Source organism: Ovis aries, chromosome 13, assembly GCF_016772045.2.
Source record: "Ovis aries strain OAR_USU_Benz2616 breed Rambouillet chromosome 13, ARS-UI_Ramb_v3.0, whole genome shotgun sequence".
Lineage (NCBI taxonomy): Eukaryota > Metazoa > Chordata > Mammalia > Artiodactyla > Bovidae > Ovis > Ovis aries.
This window is the reverse complement of record NC_056066.1, coordinates 34,060,072-34,082,352: the sequence shown is the minus strand read 5'-3', so window position 1 is coordinate 34,082,352 and position 22,281 is coordinate 34,060,072. Positions and strand designations below refer to the sequence as shown.

The following is a 22,281-nucleotide window of genomic DNA, read 5'->3' as shown; positions in this document are numbered from 1 at the left end:
ATGAAGATTTAGTGCTTAATCACTTTAAAGTCCCCTCCTGTCACCCAGTCAAATTGCATATATGGTCTAATAGCAAAAAAAGATGTCATGTACATATTATAGAGAATATTCTTTCCTCTTCTCAACAGGAAAAGATCTGATTTTAAAAAATCATCATCTGCTGATGTGAATGGTGCAGTAGTCATTTCATGGGGGGAATGCACTGGTTCTAGTTTTGCTAAGTGGCTGTTGACTAAATATATGCCATCAAAACCGAGTGTCAGTTGCTCATCTAATATAGTCAAGTCTATGAATAGATCTCTTGTGTGGAAACCCGTTGAACAACCCAGCTTAAGATAGAAATGCCCATAGGAGAGGAGGTCAGGCAATATCTCCATTGTTAACTGGGAAGGTCATGGGGACTGGGGGAGAGGGATTTTCTTTTATTACAATATTATATTTTATTAGCATAAACCTGAATTTGGCTCAGTGGTCATGGCTGATTATTTGAGAAACTTATTCTTTTTTTGTTTTCTATCTTCAGTTTCAACCATCTTGAGGTTTGGCCTTCTAACCATTTACAGGTAGATCCAGGCCACCCCAACCTTTAGCTGCAGTGTCCTCCCCTCGAGGAGTCTTAGTGGACAGAGCTTGTGGCCTCGTCCCTGGTAGGAGCGCAAATTTGGAATCAAAGAGCCTCAGAGCTGGTAGTGGAAGAAGGGAGCAGTGCTCCCTGCTGGGCTCTTTCATGGGGCCTTAAATAATGGGAATTTAGCTGCTTGGGAGTAAAATAATCACAAAAGCCAAGCAGTTCAGGAGTTGTCAGCTTGGGCTACCTCTGCTTTCTGAGGGTTGATGGGGGTCCTAGAGCAGCTCTCCGCCTCCTCCGGAGTCTGGCCGCACCTGGGTCCTCTCCTGCTTTGCCGACTTTGGAGGCTGTAAAGGAGAGAGCAAGCCAGCTCCTTCAGAGCCAAGGTTGTGAGGAGAGTAGAGGGCCAGATGGGGGCTGATCATCCTCTTATTTGCCTTTTTATTGGAGTGTTGTTGCCTTACCAGGTTGTACTAGTGTCTGCTGTACAGCAAAGTGAGTCACTTATATGTATATAAACATGTGTGCTTAGTCGCTCCATCGTGTTCGACTCTTTGTGACCCCATGGACTGTAGCCCGCCAGGCTTTTCTGTCCATGGGGATTCTCCAGGCAAGAATATTAGAGTGGGTTGCCATGCGCTCTTCCAGGGGGTCTTCCCAACCCAAGGATCGAACCCAGGTCTCCCGCACTGCAGGCAGATTCTTTAGTCTGAGCCACCAGGGAAGCCCTTGTTTGGATTTCCTTCTCGTTTAGGTGACCACAGAGCATTGAGTTCCCTGTGCTGTACAGTAGGTTCTTGTTAGTTACCTGTTTTATACACAGTAGTGTGGCCTTGTCAATCCCAGTCTCCCCATTCATCCCACCCCCTGCTCCCCCTCCACTCTATATGTGTCCATACATTTGTTCTCTATTTCTGCTTTGCAAATAAGTTCTTGATGGTCCTTTCTAAAACTCTGCTTTCCAAGGCTGCTCCCAAGCTTTTGGTCTTAAGTATCCCCCTTCTCTCTCTCTTGCTCTTTGCCAGGGAATATCTAGACAGGAATTCCCTAATATCTCTATTAGGAAATTCCCTGGAGACTGAATAGGTAAACACTGGATTTATGGAAACCAAAACTTGATCTAATGTTTACATCCTCAGCCTTAGCATAGAGGAGGCCTTTGGTTTTCATGACTCTCGTTTCAGCCCCTGCAGACTTCTGAGAAGCACAGAATGACTGCCCTGTTTTCACTGGGGCTCTGAGACACTCAGAAGAAGCCCCAAGTTCATAGGGAAAACTTCACATTGGACATTAGCACCAGGGGGAGTGTGGAAGGATGAGGCTGTTGGGTTAGTTTCTTTTGCTATAATCCATCAACATCTTGGCTGTGTCTGTAGTTTCACATGTGAACTAGTTGGGAGGAGGGGGCATCCTCAGGGTTTGCTGTTTCCTGCTCCTTATCTCGCAGCACCAGTCAACTGGCAAAACTCGAAGTTCTGGTAGCATTGGAAGCTCTGCTGAGACACATAAGATTTCGGTGACCCAGGGGGTGGAACGCCTTCTGAAGGACAGAGACCGACGGCTAGAAGCAAAAGGAAATTGGTGGCACGGATGGACGTGCTGCCATTCATCACCATATACCCAACCTCTTCCTTGTATGTATAAGAGTCCAAGGAGCCCAGGTCAAAACAGAACTGGAAATAACGGGTGTTGCTATTCAGGCGTGGTTTGGCTGACAGCTCGGCCTCCTTATTTGAAAATACAAAAGCTGATTTTCTGGAATGCTAAGCATTGTCCCTGCACCTGACCCACTGACTCCCTTTTAAGGACCCAGGACATGCAATCTATTTGTAGACAGTCGGCAGCTATTTTTGAAGTCACAACGTCTGGGGGAGTCAGGAAGTGTGCCAAATAGGTTGCTCCAAAGCCTGGTGGTGTGTGTTCTCTGATGGCGCCTAGAAGGGCCTGTGGGAGGCAGAGGCAATGAAGTTTCTCTCTTGAACAGCCTCCCAGGCTTGAGGCAGCAGCTGAAGATCAGTTCCTTTAACCCAGAAAGCCAATCCTGAACCTGGCAGGCTCCAGCAGCCTTGGGTTCTGTTATTATGTAAATGGCCCAACTGTGCAGGCTTTTAAGAGCTTTGGCAAAGGGTAACCCTTTTTCTGCCAAAAGGTAGGCGGTGGCTTTGCTTGCCAGCCCAAGGTTTGTACGGGGAACAGTAGGTGACCTACAAGCCAGCCAGCCTGACCACTTGCACATGGCCTTATTAGGCAGACAGGCAGGCCAGGGAGGCTGGCACCTGGGGACAGGCCGGCAGAGCGGGTGGCAGTGGGTTTGCGTCCTGTACGGAGCACAAACCCTGGAGACGTGGCCTAGAACAGCTCAATTAATTCTGTCACAGTGATGCCAAAATAGGCATTCTCCTTGGAAGACACACTGTATGGTGGGGTTGGAAAGCAGGAGGCGACTCCCCAAGGACAGGGGGGCACAGCTCCTTTTCCTAGCGCTCTGCTTACGGTGTAGCTTATCCTGTCAAGTCCTGTGGCAGGACTCATTCTACAAGATATGGGCTTAGCCCGGAAATGTTTAATGCTTTCCTTTTAGTTCAGGATGTTTTGGAGAGTCAGAATCTTGATCGCATTTTATAGTCAAGTCTTTCTAGGGGTGAGGTCATGCTTGGGGAACTGTCATGGGGCAGCAAGTCCTGGGGGCAAGGGATCTGGTTTGAAGGCTGTTGTGGATGGGCCTGGGACCAGGCACTCCCATCGCTCCCTGAAAATGCAGGTTCGACTGAACAAGCTCTTAAGTGACCTGTCCATGTGAATTTCTCTTCCATAAATGACACTCCTTACATCCGCTTCGTTCTCTTCAATAATACAGTCTAATGAGCATGGGTGGATGGCAACCACAGCTCAGCTTCCAGGGATGTCAAACTTGATTGAATCTTTTAGGTTGAATCCATCTCTCTCTCTCTCTCTCTCTCTCTCTCTCTCTCTCTCTCTCTCGTGTGTGTCTGTGTGTGTGTCTGTGTTTTCCTCCCAGATTTGAGGCAGTAGCTAGAAACTAGGGAAGAGGGTACTTTTCTGTACTGAAATTTTTGTTCAGATGTCGCAAGTTCTTAAACTTAAGTAGCTCGTGAACCCAAGCTGTGCAGTAGACAGTGAGCAGGGGTGGGGGTAGAGAAGGAGCTGGAATTGGTGATGTGTGGGTTCAAGTTCTTGTCTCTGGTCTAAATGGCTTCCTCCTCCTGTCTGTACCTGGTGCAGACACTGGGCAGCCTCCCAAGAAGGCAGGCACTACAGCAGCTGTTTTGGCCGCCCTGTCCCCTCACTCACGTGATTCCTTCCAGAAATCTTGTGGTAGCAAAGTTCCCCGGCTGCCTCTGTGAACAGGGGCGCTCCTCCTGCTAGAGTCAGATAAGGCTCCTGTGTGTGGACTATCACACCCAGGGGCAAAGGGCATGTTTGACCTTGTTGTTGTTGTTTAGTCACTAAGTCGTGTCCAACTCTGCAACCCCATGGACTGTAGCTCACCACGCTCCTTTGTCCATGGAATTCCCCAGGCTAGAATACAGGAATTGCCATGCTCTCTTCCAGGGGATCTTCCCAACCCAGGGATCAAACCTGTGTCTCCTGCATTGTCAGCCAGATTCTTTCCCACTGAACCACTAGAGTTGACCTTTAATTGACTTACTTCTGCTGCTTGTCGTTCAGGGAAGGGGTGAATTGACTTTTCCCATCCTATTAAATCTTTATTTCTTTTCCTGTTTAAAGTGTCTGTTTCCATCTCTATGAATTGCTTAGCTGATTGGCCTCCCAGGGCGTGAACTTTGGCTTTGACTTATTCTTAATACATAAACCTCTGACCTCTACAAAAAGGAACCTGTTATCTTGGTGCCAAGCTCTGCTGGGATGTTCTAAGGCCCTGGGACTTGAGGCAAAACTCACTGGCCAGGGAGAAAATGATTGCATTTCACATTTTAAAGAGAATAAGATGAACTGTGTCCAGTATGAGGAGGAACATAGAAGTCTCTCTTTATGCCTCACAGAGATATCAGAAGAAGGGAACTGACTTCTTGTTAGAACATACTCAAGCTCTGAGTTAGACTCCACAAAAGCTTACTGCATGTAAATTTCAAGACCATTGCTTGAATCTTTGACGTCCTAGTTATCTTGAATGTGGGAGTTAGAATTCTAGCAGGTGGGCAATTGAGTTTTCCCATCTGATTTTAAAATCTGTGTATATAGATTTAATGATAAAAGAGTCTTTGCTTTTGAGGAATAGCCACTGTTTTTGGAAAGTGAGAGTGCTGACTTTTTCAAAGGGGAGGAAAGTGACTTAATCACTGACTCTAACGAGTTATACGGCTTTAATCGACTTTGTTTGACTATTTTTTAATTGCTTAAATGTGTGATTAGCTATAGTGGAGCAGCAATCATTATTTGACTCCCAAGTCAGTATGAATGTAAAAAGACAAAAAGTCTCTTTACCGTCTGAGTCATCAAAGGACAAATGGTAATGTACATTGGTCTGGGACACTACTGTCTACATGCTTATTTTCATGTGTTGTCACAGTTGAAATGCTTCAGCTCGTGGCTTCGGGTGATTTGAAGGCAAAAGGAGGAAGGAGGGGCTGTACGTTTTCTGTTCTAGGGACTGAGCCGGGCAGGAACTATGTACCGTTTGCTTCCGTTTTACTTGGGCTCTCGGTTCATCTGAAGCTCCTGGAACTTTCTCACATTAGACCCAGGAAGAATGTGTCATACCTGGGAAGATGAATGCATGTGCCTGATGAGAGTAATGGGAGAAGTAGGGAAACCGTCAAGGAGTCAAGGAAACCAGGGGGAAAGGACCATGTGCAAACATCCGCCCTGGGTGTACCCGGTGATCTCCTTGTCCAGACCGTGAATGTGTTCACAGGACTGATGCCCTGGTCCCTGACCTCTAGTTGTTGCTCAGTGAATCCTGTGCCAGAGCAAGAAATGGGTCCAGAGATGCAGAGAATGTTCTTCAGGAGACAGGGAAGGTTCCGGCCCTCAGGGGGTCAGGGTAAACCTTTGACGTCTGTCGTTTGTATGTAGGGTTCAGGTCACTGGCTAAGCATCTACTGGAAGTGTTCTGCAGGTAATGAAGAAGCGTCAACCTCCACTTTCCATCTCAGGCTCAATCTGGGAGTCCCCTGGGACTTACCTCTGTGTCGCCAGCTTCAGGTGGCTGGGACACGAAGGCTGGCTGGTCACACCTAATGGAGACCAAGCCCCACCAGTGCTATGGGCAGCCAGGTGGGGGAGGGATGGAAGTCACCAGGTTCTTTATACGAAAAAGGTGGTATGTATAGGTTTTTACATTTCACTGTCTGTGGTTCACCCTCTGAACCTCTGTCCCAGTTCAGAGGTTGAAGCCCTAAGAGGCCCACAGGCTGCATGTTAGGATGTCAGGCGATTCTCTGTCCCTAAGAGAGCATGTGCTCTCTGGACACCTGCAGAGCAAGCAGCAAGATGCAGTTCACCTTGGTGTCTGGGTGTGAAAGGGACCCTGACGTATCTTTTTTGTTTGGCTTCAGTGACAGCTCCTGGGCTTCTTTGCAGCACACAGATCCCACACCCTGCTGTCTAGGAAGCTCTCCATTGCCCTCCCGCCCCACCTCTTAATGGCCTGGTCAGGCCCCTCTCAACTCCTGGATGGGACCCCATTTAAGCTCACCGCTCCTATAAGCATCGCTCTCATCCCGTTTCTCATGCTTTCATCCCTCTTTCTCCTGCCCCATCTAACCCGATCCTTATCGGTCTTACCTTCTAGAAGCTTTGCTTCACCATACTCATCCCTCTGATCGACTTTCCTGCTTCTTCCTGGTCTCGTATTGCAAATCGTTCAGACCAGTGGTTTTCGAACTTCGGACCATCTCAGGGTCACCTGGGGTGGGGACACTTTCTTCTTCTTTTTTTAAATTTTATTTATGTTTGGCTGTGCTGGGTCTTTGCTGCTACACAAGTTTCTCTCTTAGTTGCAGCGGGCAGGGGCTACTCTCTGGCTGTGGTGCTCGGGCTTCTCATTGCAGTGGCTTCTGTTGTTGCAAAGCATGGGCTCTAGGGCGCCCAGGCTTCAGTGGGCCCAGAAGTTGTAGCTCCCGAGCTCTGGAGCACAGGCGCAGTAGTTGTGGTACATGGGCTTAGTTGCTCAGTGGCATGTGGGATCTTCCCGGATCAGGGATCAAACCCCTGTCCCCTGCATTGGCAGGCAGAGTCTTACCACTGAGCCAGCAAAGCCTGGGCACTTTCATTTTTTAGCAAGCACCCATGGGACACTCATGCTTGATATCAGATAGGAAACTGACTCAGTAGGGTAAGCGAATCCTTAGTCATTTCTTTGAGCAGAGCAGAATACGTCTTTGACTCCTTTGTCATAACCTTCCTTCGCCACTCAGTGGGGGACAGTATCTGCTTTCTGGGTGACTCTTGTACCAGGAGAGCCCACCAGGAACAGTCACGTGTCGCTGAATGCCTCCTCCCCACAGTCAACCAGCAAATGTGTTGGGAACCTGTTATGAGACTGTAGATACGGTCTCCAGGGTATCAGGTAACATGACCTTAGGGAAACACGAGAGGTGTGGGGAATGGCAGGTTGCTGCATGTTTCTTGGGTTCTCATGATGGAATGTCGTTGTGGAGGTGGCCGTGGTGTTTGTTTTCATTAAGATGCCCTTCTGAGGACAAGGGAGCCCAGAAATTCTTTTACTCAGAGCTCTTTCCTTCAAATCACTTCAGCATAACTCTGGGTAGTTAAGATCTATCAGGGGTCAACATTGATTTTACCTGTTTACTTGTCTGCCATTTGGATTTGAGACTCTTAAAACAATTCTCCTACCTGATGATTTAATATTTCCTAATTTTCTGTTTGTTTGAAACCTGTATTGTGAGTGCTGAGTGACTGGCATTCTCTGACCTTCCTGGATCACTATACTTGTGTCAGGCCCCCTTCCCTTGGACAGGGGTCTCCCTTAATGAGGGGAGAGTTGGGTCCCTGCAGCTCTAAAGAAAGAGTGTCTGCACCTCATGGTGATCTTTTTTTTTTTTAATTTTAGTTTTTTATTTTTTAAATTTTAAAATCTTTAATTCTTACATGCATTCCCAAACATGAACCCCCCTCCCACCTCCCTCCCCATAACATCTTTCTGGGTCATCCCCATGCACCAGCCCCAAGCATGCTGCATCCTGCGTCAGACATAGACTGGCGATTCAATTCACATGATAGTATACATGTTAGAATGTCATTCTCCCAAATCATCCCACCCTCTCCCTCTCCCTCTGAGTCCAAAAGTCCGTTATACACATCTGTGTCTCTTTCCCTGTCTTGCATACAGGGTCGTCATTGCTATCTTCCTAAATTCCATATATATGCGTTAGTATACTGTATTGGTGTTTTTCTTTCTGGCTTACTTCACTCTGTATAATCGGCTCCAGTTTCATCCATCTCATCAGAACTGATTCAAATGAATTCTTTTTAACGGCTGAGTAATACTCCATTGTGTATATGTACCACAGCTTTCTTATCCATTCATCTGCTGATGGACATCTAGGTTGTTTCCATGTCCTGGCTATTATAAACAGTGCTGCGATGAACATTGGGGTACATGTGTCTCTTTCAATTCTGGTTTCCTCGGTGTGTATGCCCAGCAGTGGGATTGCTGGGTCATAAGGTAGTTCTATTTGCAATTTTTTAAGGAATCTCCACACTGTTCTCCATAGTGGCTGTACTAGTTTGCATTCCCACCAACAGTGTAGGAGGGTTCCCTTTCTCCACACCCTCTCCAGCATTTATTGCTTGCAGATTTTTGGATCGCAGCCATTCTGACTGGTGTGAAGTGGTACCTCATTGTGGTTTTGATTTGCATTTCTCTAATAATGAGTGATGTTGAGCATCTTTTCATGTGTTTGTTAGCCATCCGTATGTCTTCTTTGGAGAAATGTCTATTTAGTTCTTTGGCCCATTTTTTGATTGGGTCTTTTATTTTTCTGGAATTGAGCTGCAGAAGTTGCTTGTATATTTTTGAGATTAGTTGTTTGTCAGTTGCTTCATTTGCTATTATTTTCTCCCATTCAGAAGGCTGTCTTTTCACCTTGCTTATATTTTCCTTTGTTGTGCAGAAGCTTTTAATTTTAATTAGATCCCATTTGTTTATTTTTGCTTTTATTTCCAGAATTCTGGGAGGTGGATCATAGAGGATCCTGCTGTGATTTATGTCTGAGAGTGTTTTGCCTATGTTCTCCTCTAGGAGTTTTATAGTTTCTGATCTTACATTTAGATCTTTAATCCATTTTGAGTTTATTTTTGTGTGCGGTGTTAGAAAGTGATCTAGTTTCATTCTTTTACAAGTGGTTGACCAGTTTTCCCAGCACCACTTGTTAAAGAGATTGTCTTTACTCCATTGTATATTCTTGCCTCCTTTGTCAAAGATAAGGTGTCCATATGTGTGTGGATTTATCTCTGGGCTTTCTATTTTGTTCCATTGATCTATATGTCTGTCTTTGTGCCAGTACCATACTGTCTTGATGACTGTGGCTTTGTAGTAGAGCCTGAAGTCAGGCAAGTTGATTCCTCCAGTTCCATTCTTCTTTCTCAAGATTGCTTTGGCTATTCGAGGTTTTTTGTATTTCCATACAAATCTTGAAATTATTTGTTCTAGTTCTGTGAAAAATGTGGCTGGTAGCTTGATAGGGATTGCATTGAATTTGTGAATTGCTTTGGGTAGTATACTCATTTTCACTATATTGATTCTTCCAATCCATGAACATGGTATATTTCTCCATCTATTAGTGTCCTCTTTGATTTCTTTCATCAGTGTTTTATAGTTTTCTGATCTAAGAGACAGATTCTGATCTTACACAGTAAACACCTAGGTGTCTATCACATCACTGCTTAAGGACCCTTTGTGTGTAGGTGCCCTGACAGATCAAAAGCATCCTTGGTATCTCCCTGACCTGGGTCAGCATCTATCTTTGGTCCCCTGCCCCTCAGGGGAGCTGTGCCCTGGGTGCCCTACACCTGCCTACATTTTGTATCTGTCTGTGCTTTACCTACAGTGTATGTTTTTTTTAATTGTAGTAATATATATATATATATATAATTTAACACTTTTATCTATTTTTAAGAGCACAGTTCAGTAGCATTAAGTACATTTCACACTGTCATATAGACAGTCCACCCATCCACCTCCAGGGCTTTTTCATTCCCTAACTGGATCCGTTCCATTAAATGCCAGCTCCGCGAGTCTCCTACCCCTAGTTCCTGGTAACCTCTCTACTCTCTGTCTCTATAAATCTGACTCTTCTGCTCACCTCTTCTCTGTGAAATCTTACAAGGTCTGTCCTTTTATGACTACCTTGTTTCATTGAACGTAAGGTCTTTGAAGTTCATCTATGACATGTTCATCGCATGTGTCAAAATTCTATTTTTCAATGCTGAATAATATTCCACTGTATGTATCTTTCAGTGTATATCTTAAACATGAAGCTCACCTTTATTTTTTCTTCCTCTGAGAAACTGTCGACTATCCTCTCTTCCTCTAAGCTATCTGGATTGTTTTGCCCAAGATTCATTAGCAATAGATTCAAAATCAGCAAGAAATTCAAATGATTAAATTCTCACAACAAATGTAAACATTCCTTGTTTGAACATTTAATATAAAGCATTAGTAAGTCACTAGAGTGATCAAAATAAGCCTTTTCATTATTATTATTATTTTTGGCCGCACGGTGTGGCATGTGGGATCCCTGCCCAGGGATCAAACCTATGTCCCCTGCATTGGGAGCATGGAGTCATAACCACTGGAAGTCCCATAGAAAATGAATTCTAGAATATAGCAAGACTGACATGTTTCATTCTACCCATCTGATAAAGAAATATCTGTGACTCATAATATTTCTTATTTTTGAAAGTACTTTTAAGCCTTTTCATCTCTGCCTGCATTGCGTGTTTTAAATTATTTTACATAATCACACAATGCCAGATTTTATATGCAGACTTGCCCTAAATATTACCACTAACTAAAAATCACCAAGTGTTTCACAATGCCAGTAAAATGAGGAACCTGGAACGTACAAATAACCAGTATGTGATAAAAGGAAACGAAACAGTTGGGATGGCTTCCCAGATGAAGGGATTGCCCTGTGGATGGGAATTCTGCCCAAGAATTAAGAGTCTGAACACATAAATAAAATCCACCCAAGAAAATGGGAATACCATTTACAGCTGCTGCTAGCATACAAAACACTGCTTTGTAGGCTGTAAAAATATATCCTGTACTTTGGAATGTCAGCCCAGCCATCAACTATAGTAGCTTATGGTAGATTTCATTAAAACCATTCCGTGGCACTTTGTAATTTTAGAAATGCACTAATAAGTCACTATAGTATGTGTCCCAACAGTTGTTAGTCATCATTTCACACTGCCCTGTACTGCCTTGAGTTTGAGCTCATTTTCCTGTCCACCGGGGCTGCCCCCGTTGCTGTTCACATGATAGGGAATTCAAGATGACATCATACAGTGGTGTGCCCGGTATCTTCGTCTCTTTTCAGCACGCAGATGCCCACCTCCCACAGAGTAATTAACACACTCCCTTGTTCAGAGTGCCTCCACATCATTTTCTCACTGAGTCACATCCCTACTTTCTTATTTCTCTCCTGATTTTGTTGTAGGTGTGAATGGCTATTTTTGCCAGTTGTCAGTCTAGGTTTGAGTGTTTCTCCCAGACCACACCATATCTCTGTCTTCTCACCTGCAAATGGGGATACTAGTAGTAGCACTTCCTGGAGCAGAACTGTTAACTCCACAAGAGTTAATGCCCACAGAGCACTTAGCATCGCACCCACCCCACCATGCTGTCAGCGAGGGTCCAGGTCTAACTGGCTTCTTCCCATTATCACCCAAGTGTGGTGGGAAATGGCTAGTTGCTGGTTGGGGTATTTGACTCTCTCCCTTTTTGTTGGTTTTGTTTCCATTTCCTCCACCTAAAGGACAGCTGCCCCTTGTCCTGCAGGGATGCATGAATGGCATCAGCCAGAACTGCCCCAGCCGTGATCAGGCCGCACACTCCTGACGGTTTATCAGCTTGATCTTTTGTCATCTGATGCCTCATCATTTGACCTTGGCCACATAGAAGGTGGTACTTCTTACCTGGATGCTTGGCGATAATGTCCACAGCTGTACAACAAAATTATCTCCCTGGTTTTCCCCATTGTGCAATGTCCCTGGAGAATCTTTGACTTTTTCTTCCTGTTTCTCCCTACACACACACATTCATGCTCCCCGTCATTGTCTCACATTTTAGGAAAGACAAGATGACTCTAGAAGGAGTCTCAAAGGAGGGAGTGGTCCAGCCATCTCCAACCTTTTTGGCACCAGGGACCAGTTTCACAAAAAACAGTTTTTCCACAGCCCTGGTGGGGGTAGGGAGGGGGGAATGATTGGGGGATAATTCAAGTGCCTTACATTTATTGTGCACTTTATTTCTATTATTATTACATCAGCTCCACCTCAGATCATCAGGCATCAGATCCTGGAGGCTGGGGAACTCCTTTTCCAAGCCGCCTGGTTAAGAACTGAAGTTGGCCGGGAATGGGACCGAATCGAAGACTGGGGATGAACCATAGCGGTTCCGTTGCTTGTCTGCTTTCAGGCTTCATTCACTCAGCCACTCATTCATGCATTCGTCTGATATTTGTTTTAAGCTCGGGATGTGCCTAGAAGTGTCCAGGCGTTCTCCCTCAAGCTTATATAATCTTTTAGCCAGGAGACAATGATGGTTTTCAAGCAAGAAAAGTTTAATTGGCAGAAGAGAAGTCCCAAGGGAGATGGAATTAATAAGAGGCTTTCATGGGTGGATTCAGTGCTGGTGGCGGTAGTAGGGCGGGGAATAGGGGTTTGATCCAGACATTTCCTCAGTGGTCAGGGCCCACCTGGAGTCCAGTTTGAGAAAGCCTCAAGTATTGCATGTCATTGAGGATGTTGGCGAATCTCTGTGTTAGCTCTCCTATTTATAGCCAAGAAACGAATAAAGGAATGGGCAGTTTGACCTTGCGCACAGGCCCGTAGGCAGACTTTCAATCATGATTTGTTCCTGAAACTTTAGGCCAATTCTAAGCCTTGGGATTTCAGAAGGACCTATTACCTTCTTCTTTTTTCTTAATGATTTTTAAATTCTTTTTATTTTTTAATTGGAGTACAGTTGCTTTACAATGTTGTCTCAGCTTCTGCTATACAACGAAGTGAACCAACCACATTTATATGTACATCCCCTCCCACTTGACCCTCCCGCCTGCCCCATCCCACCCCTCTAGGTCATCACAGAGCACCAAGCTGAGCTCCCTGTGCTTTGCAGCAACTGCCCGCTAGCATCGGTTTTACACATAGCAGGGTATATACGTCAAGGATACTCTCATTTTGTCCCTCCCTCTCCTTCCCCCATTGTGTGTTCTCTCCATCTGCGTGTCTATTCCTGCCCTGCAGATAGGTTCATCAGTACCATTTTTCTAGATTCCATACTATATGCATAAATATATGGTATTTGTTTTTCTTATTACCTTCATCTTTATTTCTACATAATTGTTTTGGTAATTATAGAATGCCTATTGTGGAAACTTTGAAAATGAGGGGAAAATATGGAGAGACTTACCTATGAGTTGGGAGATAATTCATGTTTGGGGCTCTGTATTGCCTTTCTGATAAGGTGTGTGTGTGTCTCTAACATATCATGAAAAACTTTCAGATCACCAGTGGAGTTTCAAACATGGTTTTCTTGTAATCTGTTTACCTGTTCTTCTCCATGTCTCTCTGTGTGAGCTGGTTCAAGTTTTGTACGTTTATAAACACGACTGTGGTAAACGTCCTTGTACTTGCTCACTGTAATTTCATTGAGTACATCTCCAGAAGTAGAGTTCCTGAGTCATTGTTTTATACACCCCCCAAAGTTGCTGATAACATCCTTACCTTGTGCTTCTGCCACGAGTTAAGGGCCTGGGAAAGGGGGAGGAGGAATCAGAGTAATCAGTTGCTCGCTTTCTCTGTGACACTCACCCCCACCAGGCACACTGACTTCTGTCTTTGCCTTGGGTCTCAGCTATGCCCTAATTGCTCATGTCTGGAGTCAGCCCTGGTCTTGAGGAACATCTGTGGCACCAAAACCAGACCAGGAAATCATATGAGATAAGCAACCAGCAGCTGACTTGCTCCCCATCTTGGGGTCAGATTGGTCTTTTTGCCAATTAAGGCAACATGGGCCCTCGGGCTGGGAGACACTATGACCTCAATCCAGGACGAGTTTAGGGCAGTGGTCCCTGTCGTTTTGTGCCCAGGCCAACGTGGGAGCTGTCCTGGGAAGAGTAAGAGGAGGTAGATTTCCAGTCTGGCACTGCCACACCGTAAGCTGTGTGATCCTGAGAGAGTTGTCCAACATTTTGCAAAAAGAAAGGCAGCTGTGGGAGTGTAATTGGTGCAGCCACTATGAAGAACAGTATGGAGACTCCTCAGAAAACTCAAAATAGAGCTACTATATGATCCTGCCATCCCACTCCTGCACATACACCCAGACAAAACTATAATTCAAAAGGATACATGCACCCCCATGTTCATAACAGGACTATTCACAATAGCCAGGATATGGAAACAACCTAATGTCCACCAACAGATGAATGGATAAAGAAGAGGTTTACAGAGAAGATAGAGGTTTATAGGTAAGAGATGACATATATATATATATATATATATATATATATATATACATATGATGGAATATGAACTCAGCCATGAGAAAGAATGAAATAATGCCATTTGCAGCAACATGGCTGGACCTAGAGATTATCATACCGAGTGAAGTAATTCCAAAAAAGAAAGACAAATACCATGTGGTATCACTTATAGGTAGAATCTAAACTATGGCAGAAATGAACTTATCTATGAAACAGACAGACTCACAGACATAGAGAAAGAACAGATTTGTGGTTACCAAGCAGTGGGGAAGAAAGGATTGGGAGTTTGGGGTTAGCAGATGCAAATGATTAGATATAGGATGGATAAACAACAAGCTTCTATATGGAACTATATTCAATATCCTGTAACAAACCATAGTGGAAAAGAATATGAAAGTGAATATATATATACACATCAGTTCAGTCACTCAGTTGTGTCTGACTCTTTGCGACCCCATGGACTGCAGCATACCAGGCCTCCCTGTTTACCACCAACTCCTGGGGCTTGTTCAAATTCATGCCCGTTGAGTCAGTGATGCCATCCAACCATCTCATCATCTGTCAGCCCCTTCTCCTCCTGCCTTCAATCTTTCCCAGCATCAGGGTCTTTTCCAATGAGTCAGTTCTTCACATCAAGGGGCCAAAGTATTGGACTTTCAGCTTCAGCATCAGTCCTTCCAAAGAATATTCAGGACTGACTTCCTTTAGGATCGTATGGTTTGATCTCCTTGCAGTCCAAGGGACTCTCAAGAGTCTTTTCAACAGCACAGTTCAAAAGCGTCAATTCTTTAGCACTGAGCTTCCTTTATTGTCCAACTCTCATATCCACACTTGACTACTGGAAAAACCATAGCTTTGACTAGGTGTACCTTTGTTGGCAAAGTAATGTCTCTGCTTTTTAATATGCTGTCTAGGTTGGCCATAGCTTTTCTTCCAAGGAGCATCTTTTAATTTCATGGCTGCAGTCACCATCTGCAGTGATTTTGGAGCCCAAGAAAATAAAGTTTCTCACTTTTTCCATTGTTTCCCCATCTATTTACCATGTAGCGATAGGACCATGGCTTAGTGATGGGATGCCATGATCTTAGTTTCCTGAATGTTGACCTTTAAGCCAACTTTTTCATTCTCCTCTTTTACTTTCATCAAGAGGCTCTCTAGTTCCTCTTCACTTTCTGCCATAAGGGTGGTGTCATCTGTGTATCTGAGGTTATTGATATTTCTCCCAGCAATCTTGATTCTAGTTTGTGCTTCATCCAGCCCAGCATTTTGCATGATGTACTCTGCATATAGGTTAAATAAGCAGGGATACAATATACAGCCTTGACGTACTATTTCCCAATTTGGAACCAGTCTATTGTTCCATGTCTGGTTCTAACTGTTGCTTCTTAACCTGCATACAGATTTCTCAGGAGGTAGGTAAGGTGGTCTGGTATTCCCATCTGTTGAAGAATTTTCCACAATCTGTTGTGATCCACACAGTCAAAGGCTTTGGCGTAGTCAATAAGGTAGAAGTTTCTCTGGAACTCTCTTGCTTTTTCAATGATCCAGTGGATGTTGGAAATTTGATCTCTGGTTCCTCTGCCTTTTCTAAATCCAGCTTGAACATCTGGAAGTTCTTGGTTCACGTACTGTTGAAGCCTGGCTTAGAGAATTTTGAGCATTACTTTACTAGCATGTGAGATGAGTACAACTGTGTGGTAGTTTGAGCATTCTTTGGCATTGCCTTTCTTTGGGATTGGAATGAAAACTGACCTTTCCCAGTCCTCTGGCCACTGCTGAGTTTCCCAAATTTGCTGGCGTATTTGCTGGCAACCCTTTAACAGCATCGTCTTTTAGTATTTGAAAGAGCTCGACTGGAATTCCATCACCTCCACTAGCTTTGTTCATAGTGGTGCTTCCTAAGGCCCACTTGACTTCATATTCCAGGATGTCTGGCTCTAGGTGAGTGATCACACCATCATGATTATCTGGGTTGTGAAGATCTTTTTTGTACAGTTCTTCTGTGTATTCTTGCCACCTCTTCTTAATATCTTCTGCTTCTGTTAGGTCCAGATCATTTCTGTCCTTTATCGAGCCCATCTTTGCATGAAATGTTCCCTTGGTATCTCTAATTTTCTTGAAGAGATCTCTAGACTTTCCCATTCTATTATTTTCCTCTATATCTTTGCACTGATCACTGAGGAAGGCTTTCTTATCTCTCCTTGCTATTCTTTGGAACTCTATATTCAAATGGGAATATCTCTCCTTTTCTCCTTTGCCTTTCACTTCTATTTAATAACAGCTATTTATAAGGCCTCCTCAGACAACCATTTTGCCTTTTTTCATTTCTTTTCCTTGGGGAGGTCTTGATACCTGCCTCCTATACAATGTCACAAAACTCCGTCGATAGTTCTTCAGGCACTCTATCAGATCTAACCCCTTGAATCTGTTTGTCACTTCTACTGTATAATCATAAGGGATTTAACTTATGTCTAATTATTGGAAAGGCAATGAAAAACAAACATGGCTACTTTCTATTGATATAAAATGTAGATTTCTTTGTAGTCTTGTTTTTCAAATACTTTTTTTAAAAAAACATCTTGGCGCTCTTCCCACTTCAGCTCTTTCTTTTCTGTATTATTTGTTTATCTGGCGTGTTGGGTCTTAGTTGCGGCATATGGGATCTTTGTGGCATTGCATGGATCTTTCCTTGTGGTGCGCAGTTTCAGTAGTTGTGACACGTGGGCTAAGTTGCTCCATGGCTTGTGCGATCTTAGTTCTCCAACTGGGGATCAAACCCACATCCCCTGCCTTGCAGGGCAAATTCTTAACCACTGGGCTACCAGGGAAGTCCCCTTCATAGTCTTTTTTTGTTTGTTTCATGTGAATGTGGTATTTAAATAGGAAGTTAAATCGAGTGTGAATGGGGTGGATGGGGTACTTAAATAGTAGGTTAAATTGCATATCCATAGTTTAATAAAGACGTGTGTGTGTGTGTGTGTGTGTGTGTGTGTGTGTGTGTGTGTGTGTGTGTGTGTGTGTGTGTGTTTTGGCTATGAAGCTCTATTTAAATTTGTTTGCTTTGTTTCATGATTGTTGGGTGAGGCAAGTCATTGTAGGAGGATCCATGACCAACTTAAAGAGGATATCTACATTCTTTATTTTTGGCCACACACTGTGGCTTGTAGGATCTTAGTTCCCTAACCAGGGAGCAAACCCGGGTTTCATGACAATGAAAGCCTAAGTTCTAACCACTGAACGACCAGGGAATTCCCTCCAAATTCTTTTTATTCTGGGAATTCCCTGGCAGTTCAGTCCTTAGGACTCCATGTTCTTACTACAGTAGGCCCTGGTTTGATCCCTGGTGGGGAAATTAAGATCCCAGAAGCCAAGAGGCACAGCTTCCTGTCCCCAGATTCTTTTTATTCTGTACTGGAATTGTATTTTAAGATTTTTAACTAAAATTATCCCATCATAATAATTCAAAAGAAGCATTGAGAGTCCCTTAGGATGAGGATTCTGTAAGAAGAATAGTTTTCAGGAATGTAAATGTTATGTTTTATAAACTAAATTTTTGCAGAGGATTATTTATAAACACAAACTGTATTCCATCCTATCTAATTATTCGCTTTGAGAATCAGTTGTTTCTACAATTTCCTCCACTTCCTCTTTTTCCAGCAGCTCCTCCACCTTCTGGTTCCTCATTAGCCATGGCCTAACAGTGAAGTTTCTGCTATAGTTACTCAGAGCAATTGTGTTGTTTTCTGCTGAGTTTTTTTTAACCTGCTCTATTTGCTATTTCAACCTGACTTTGAGAGTTGAAGAAATCAGAAGGACAGAGAAAATGATAAATGTCACCACTGCCCCATAGAGAGCCCGTGTGCCTTCTGTGGCTGCACCCTGCTGAATTTGCCATATAAGTCTTCCTTATCAAGTTATGTTTGTAGTTTAGAAATCACTTACATCAGGCTGGTTTGAAAGCAGGATATAAAATCGATGCAAATCACTTTAGACTGGTATGCGAGCATGCATAGTTGCTCAGTCATGTCTGACTCTTTGCGACCCTATGACTGTAGCCTGCCAGGCTCCTCTGTCCATGGGATTCTCCAGGCAAGAATACTGGAGTGGGTTGCCATGTCTTCCTCCAAGGGATCTTCCCAACCTAGGGATCCAACTCACATCTCCCGTCTCTCCTGCACTGGCAGGTGGATTCTTTACCACTGAGCCATCTGGGAAACTCCTTTAAAATGGCATCTCTAGCCTTTAGAAAAAGAGTATTCCATTCTTTCCTATGACCATTCAGCAAACCTTCGTGGGCAGGCCTGCTATACAGCAAATAAATGTTCAGTAGTAAACAGAAGCTTCAATACCTTGGCCACCTGATGCGAAGAAAAGACCCTGATGCTAGGAAGGATTGAGGGCAGGAGGAGAAGGGGGCAACAGAGGATGAGATGGTTAGGATGGCCTTGTTGACTCAATGGACATGAGTTTGAACAAGCTCTGGAAGGTGGTGAAGGACAGGGAAGCCTGGCGTGCTGCAGTCTGTGGGGTCGCAAAGAGTTGATACGACTGAGTGACTGAACAGCAGCAAGAACAACTAAACAGACAAAGATGAACACTCAGGGGTCACTGCCTCCTAGAAGGGTGAAGGGGAGCAAATCATGATCTTGATCCTACCATCCCGGGGTCCTGCGACTCCATCACTAACCAAGTGTGTACCCGGGGCAAGTTACTTCTCTAGCCCTTTTTTCCTCTTGTATAGGAGATTATTTTACCTATCAAATTGTCAGTGTCTATTGCAGATTTTTCTTGGAGTTGCGTTACCTTAATTGACCCCACCAGCTACAGACTGTAGTTAAAAATAAACAGCAGACTCCAGGGTTCTGCATTCCGCCTATAAAGAGCTTAGAAGTTACCAACTTCATCCCAGCAAGTGAAAAAGTGAACAGACTGAGAAATCAATCATTCTTCTTGGGTCCACAAAGAGGGGAGGAGTAAACCACCACCCCTAAGATCGTAGACACAGACAGGCCAATGCAGGGAGATGTGTCTTAAGGGAGCAGAGACAAGCAAAGCAATGGAGCAGAGGTAATCTCTTCAACCAATGGTGTTGGGACAACTGGACAGCCACATGTGGAAAAAAAAAAAAAAGAATTTAGACACAGACTTTATATCCAGCATAAAAATTAATTCAAAATGGATCATGAATATAAATGTGAAACACAAAACTTTAACTCCCAGAAGATTACATAGAAAATCTTGATGACCTTAGGTATGTGATGCATTGTTAAATACAGCACCAAAGACACATTCCATGAAATAAATCGTTGACCTGCTCAGTTCAGTTCATTTCAGTTGCTCACTTGTGTCTGACTCTTTGCAACCCCGTGGACTGCAGCACTCCAGGCCTCCCTGACCATCGCCACCTCCTGGAGTTTACTCAAACTTGAGTCCATTGAGTCAGTGATGCCATCCAACCATCTCATCCTCCATCCTCTTCTCCTCCTGCCTTCAATCTTTCCCAGCATCAGGGTCTTTACCAATGAGTCAGTTCTTCACACTAGGTGGCCAAAGTATTGGAGTTTCAGCTTCAGCATCAGTCCTTCCAATGAATATTTAGGACTGATTTCCTTTAGGATCAACTGGTTGAATCTCCTTGCAGTCCAAGGGACTCTCAAGGGTCTTCTCCAACACTACAGTTCAAAAGCATCAATTCTTCCATGCTCAGCTTTCTTTATAGTCCAACTTTCACATCCATACATGGGTACTGGAAAAACCATAGCTTTGACTAGACAGGCCTTTGTTGGCAAAGTAATGCTTCTAATATGCTCTCTAGGTTGATCATACTTTTGGTCAACTTTAGTTGACATACTAAACTTCATTAAAATGAAGCACTTGGTTCTGTGAAAGACAACATCAAGAGAGCTAGAAAAACCACCCACTGGGATAAGGTATATGCAAAAGACATATCTGATCAAGGACTGTTATCTGAAATATACCAACAACTTTTAAAACTCAACAGAAAACAAACAACTGAATCAAATTTGGGCCGAAGACCTAAACATACACCTTATTGAGGAAGAGATACAGATGGCCAGTAGGCACATGAAAATATCCTCCCATCATATGTCATCAGAGAAATGGAAATTAAAACAAGATGCCACGACCTACCTATCAGAATGGCCAAAATCCAGAGTCCTGATACCACCCTGTGCTGAACTCGCAGTCATTACTGGTGGGAATGAAAAATGGTCCAGCCACTTTGGAAGACAGTTTAGCGGTTTCTTACAAAGCTAATCATACTCTTTACCATATAATCTAGCAATCACATTCTTTGGTGTTTACTCAAAGGAGCTGAAAATGTATAGCCTTCAGAAAAACCTACAATGAATGTTTAGAGCAGCTTTGTTCCTAATTGCCAAGACTTGGAAGCAACCAAGATGTCTTGCAGTAACTGGATGGTTACATAAATTGTGCTATATCCAGACGATAGAATATTATTAGGCACTAAAAATAAATGAGCTATCAAGCCATGAAAAGACATGGAGCATCCATAAATGCATGTATGTGCCAAGTTGTTTCAATTGTGTCCGACTCTGTGCGACCCCATGGATCGCACCCCACCAGACCCCACCAGGCTCTTGTGTCCATGGGATTCTCCAGGCAAGAACACTGGAGTAGGTTGCCATGCCCTCCTCCAGGGGATGTTCCTGACTCAGGGATGGAACCCACATCTCTTATATCTCTTGCATTGACAGACAGGTTCTTTACCACTAGCGCCCCCTGGGAAGACCCCTTAAATGCATACTGTGTACTAAGCAAAAGAAGCCAATCTGAAAAGACCCCATACTGCATGATTCCGACTATATGACATTCTGGAAAAGGCAAAACTACAAAGATACAAAAACATCAGCGTTTGCCGAGGAAGGGGAGAGGGGAGGGAGATAAACAAGCTGAGCACAGAGGCTTTTGAGGGCCAAAGTACTCTGTATGATAGTAGAATGATGGATACATGTCGAGGTATATTCACAACCACAGAATGGACAGTACCAAGCGTGAACTCAGAGGGTAAACTCTGGTGGTTATGATGAATCATAGGTTCAATCGTAGGTTCGTCCTTGGTAACTAACAAATGTAGCATCTGGCGGGGGATATTGTTGGTGAGGGATGCTGATGGCATGGGAGGCTGTGTGTGGGTGGGGGCAGGGAGTACATGAGAACTCTGTACCTTCTCTCAATTTTGTAGTAAACCTAAACCTGTTGGAAAAAAATGTCTTTAAAAAAGTAAGATAAACAGGGTGAGTAGAAAAAGTAGTAGTATACTTAGGAGCTTCTGTCTCAAATTAAAATTTTTGAACCTCTAGTAATATCTGCCTTTTCTGTTCCCACAGTTTCACTCATATGTTGTTCATCAACCTTAACTCTTAACTCGGGGGTTTTGGCTCCCTGTTCGATCAAGTATTTCATTGAACTTAGCCAAAGCCAGACTCGGAGCAGCCTGGGAATAGTTCAGAGGCTCTCCTTCATCCCAGTACACGGAGCATCTCTGGATGGCTTAGGGTTTGTTTGTTTGTTTGTTTGCTTTTAGGGAAGGGAGGAGCTGTCCTGCCTCTCCTGACAGTGGTTAGGTTTACAACATCGTCTCCTTAGCCGACGCAGGAGCTGTGGTTCGGCCATGACTCGGAAGTGTAACCTCATAAATGTCCCATCACTGGAATCCAGTCTATTTCAGCATCCACAGGCCTAATTTCTTCTTGTAATCTGATTACGGGGTCTGAGCTCTTCCAGCCTGCAGTGTCTCGCTTTGCGTTTACTCTGCTCTCAAGGACATCAGTGCCTGACTGCCTTGCGCTGTGAAAAGCTCAACCCAGTTTTGCTCAGACGGGCCGCAGGCTGTGGCTGCTTGAGAATTAGCTGTAGAGCAGGCTCTGTCCCCGAACTTGATGTGTGCAGCCATGTTCAGAAGTCCAGGGATTCCCAGCTACCTGGGCACTTTCAAGTTCTCTGAGAAACAAG

The 22,281-nt window shown here is 44.1% G+C and overlaps 1 protein-coding gene across 7 annotated transcripts in view; it reads left to right on the top strand.

Annotated features, from left to right (window-relative positions):
- SVIL (supervillin) overlaps positions 1-22,281 on the top strand; it is a 185,971-nt gene that overhangs the window by 50,051 nt on the left and 113,639 nt on the right. The window contains exon 1 of one of the 7 annotated variants that reach the window (XM_060397441.1): positions 1-22,281. This exon is cut by the window's left edge and continues 37,388 nt beyond it. The exons of the other annotated variants lie outside the window; for them this stretch is intronic. Coding sequence (XP_060253424.1) covers positions 22,209-22,281 — 73 coding nt within the window. The 5' untranslated portion in view covers positions 1-22,208. 7 annotated transcript variants of the gene reach the window in all.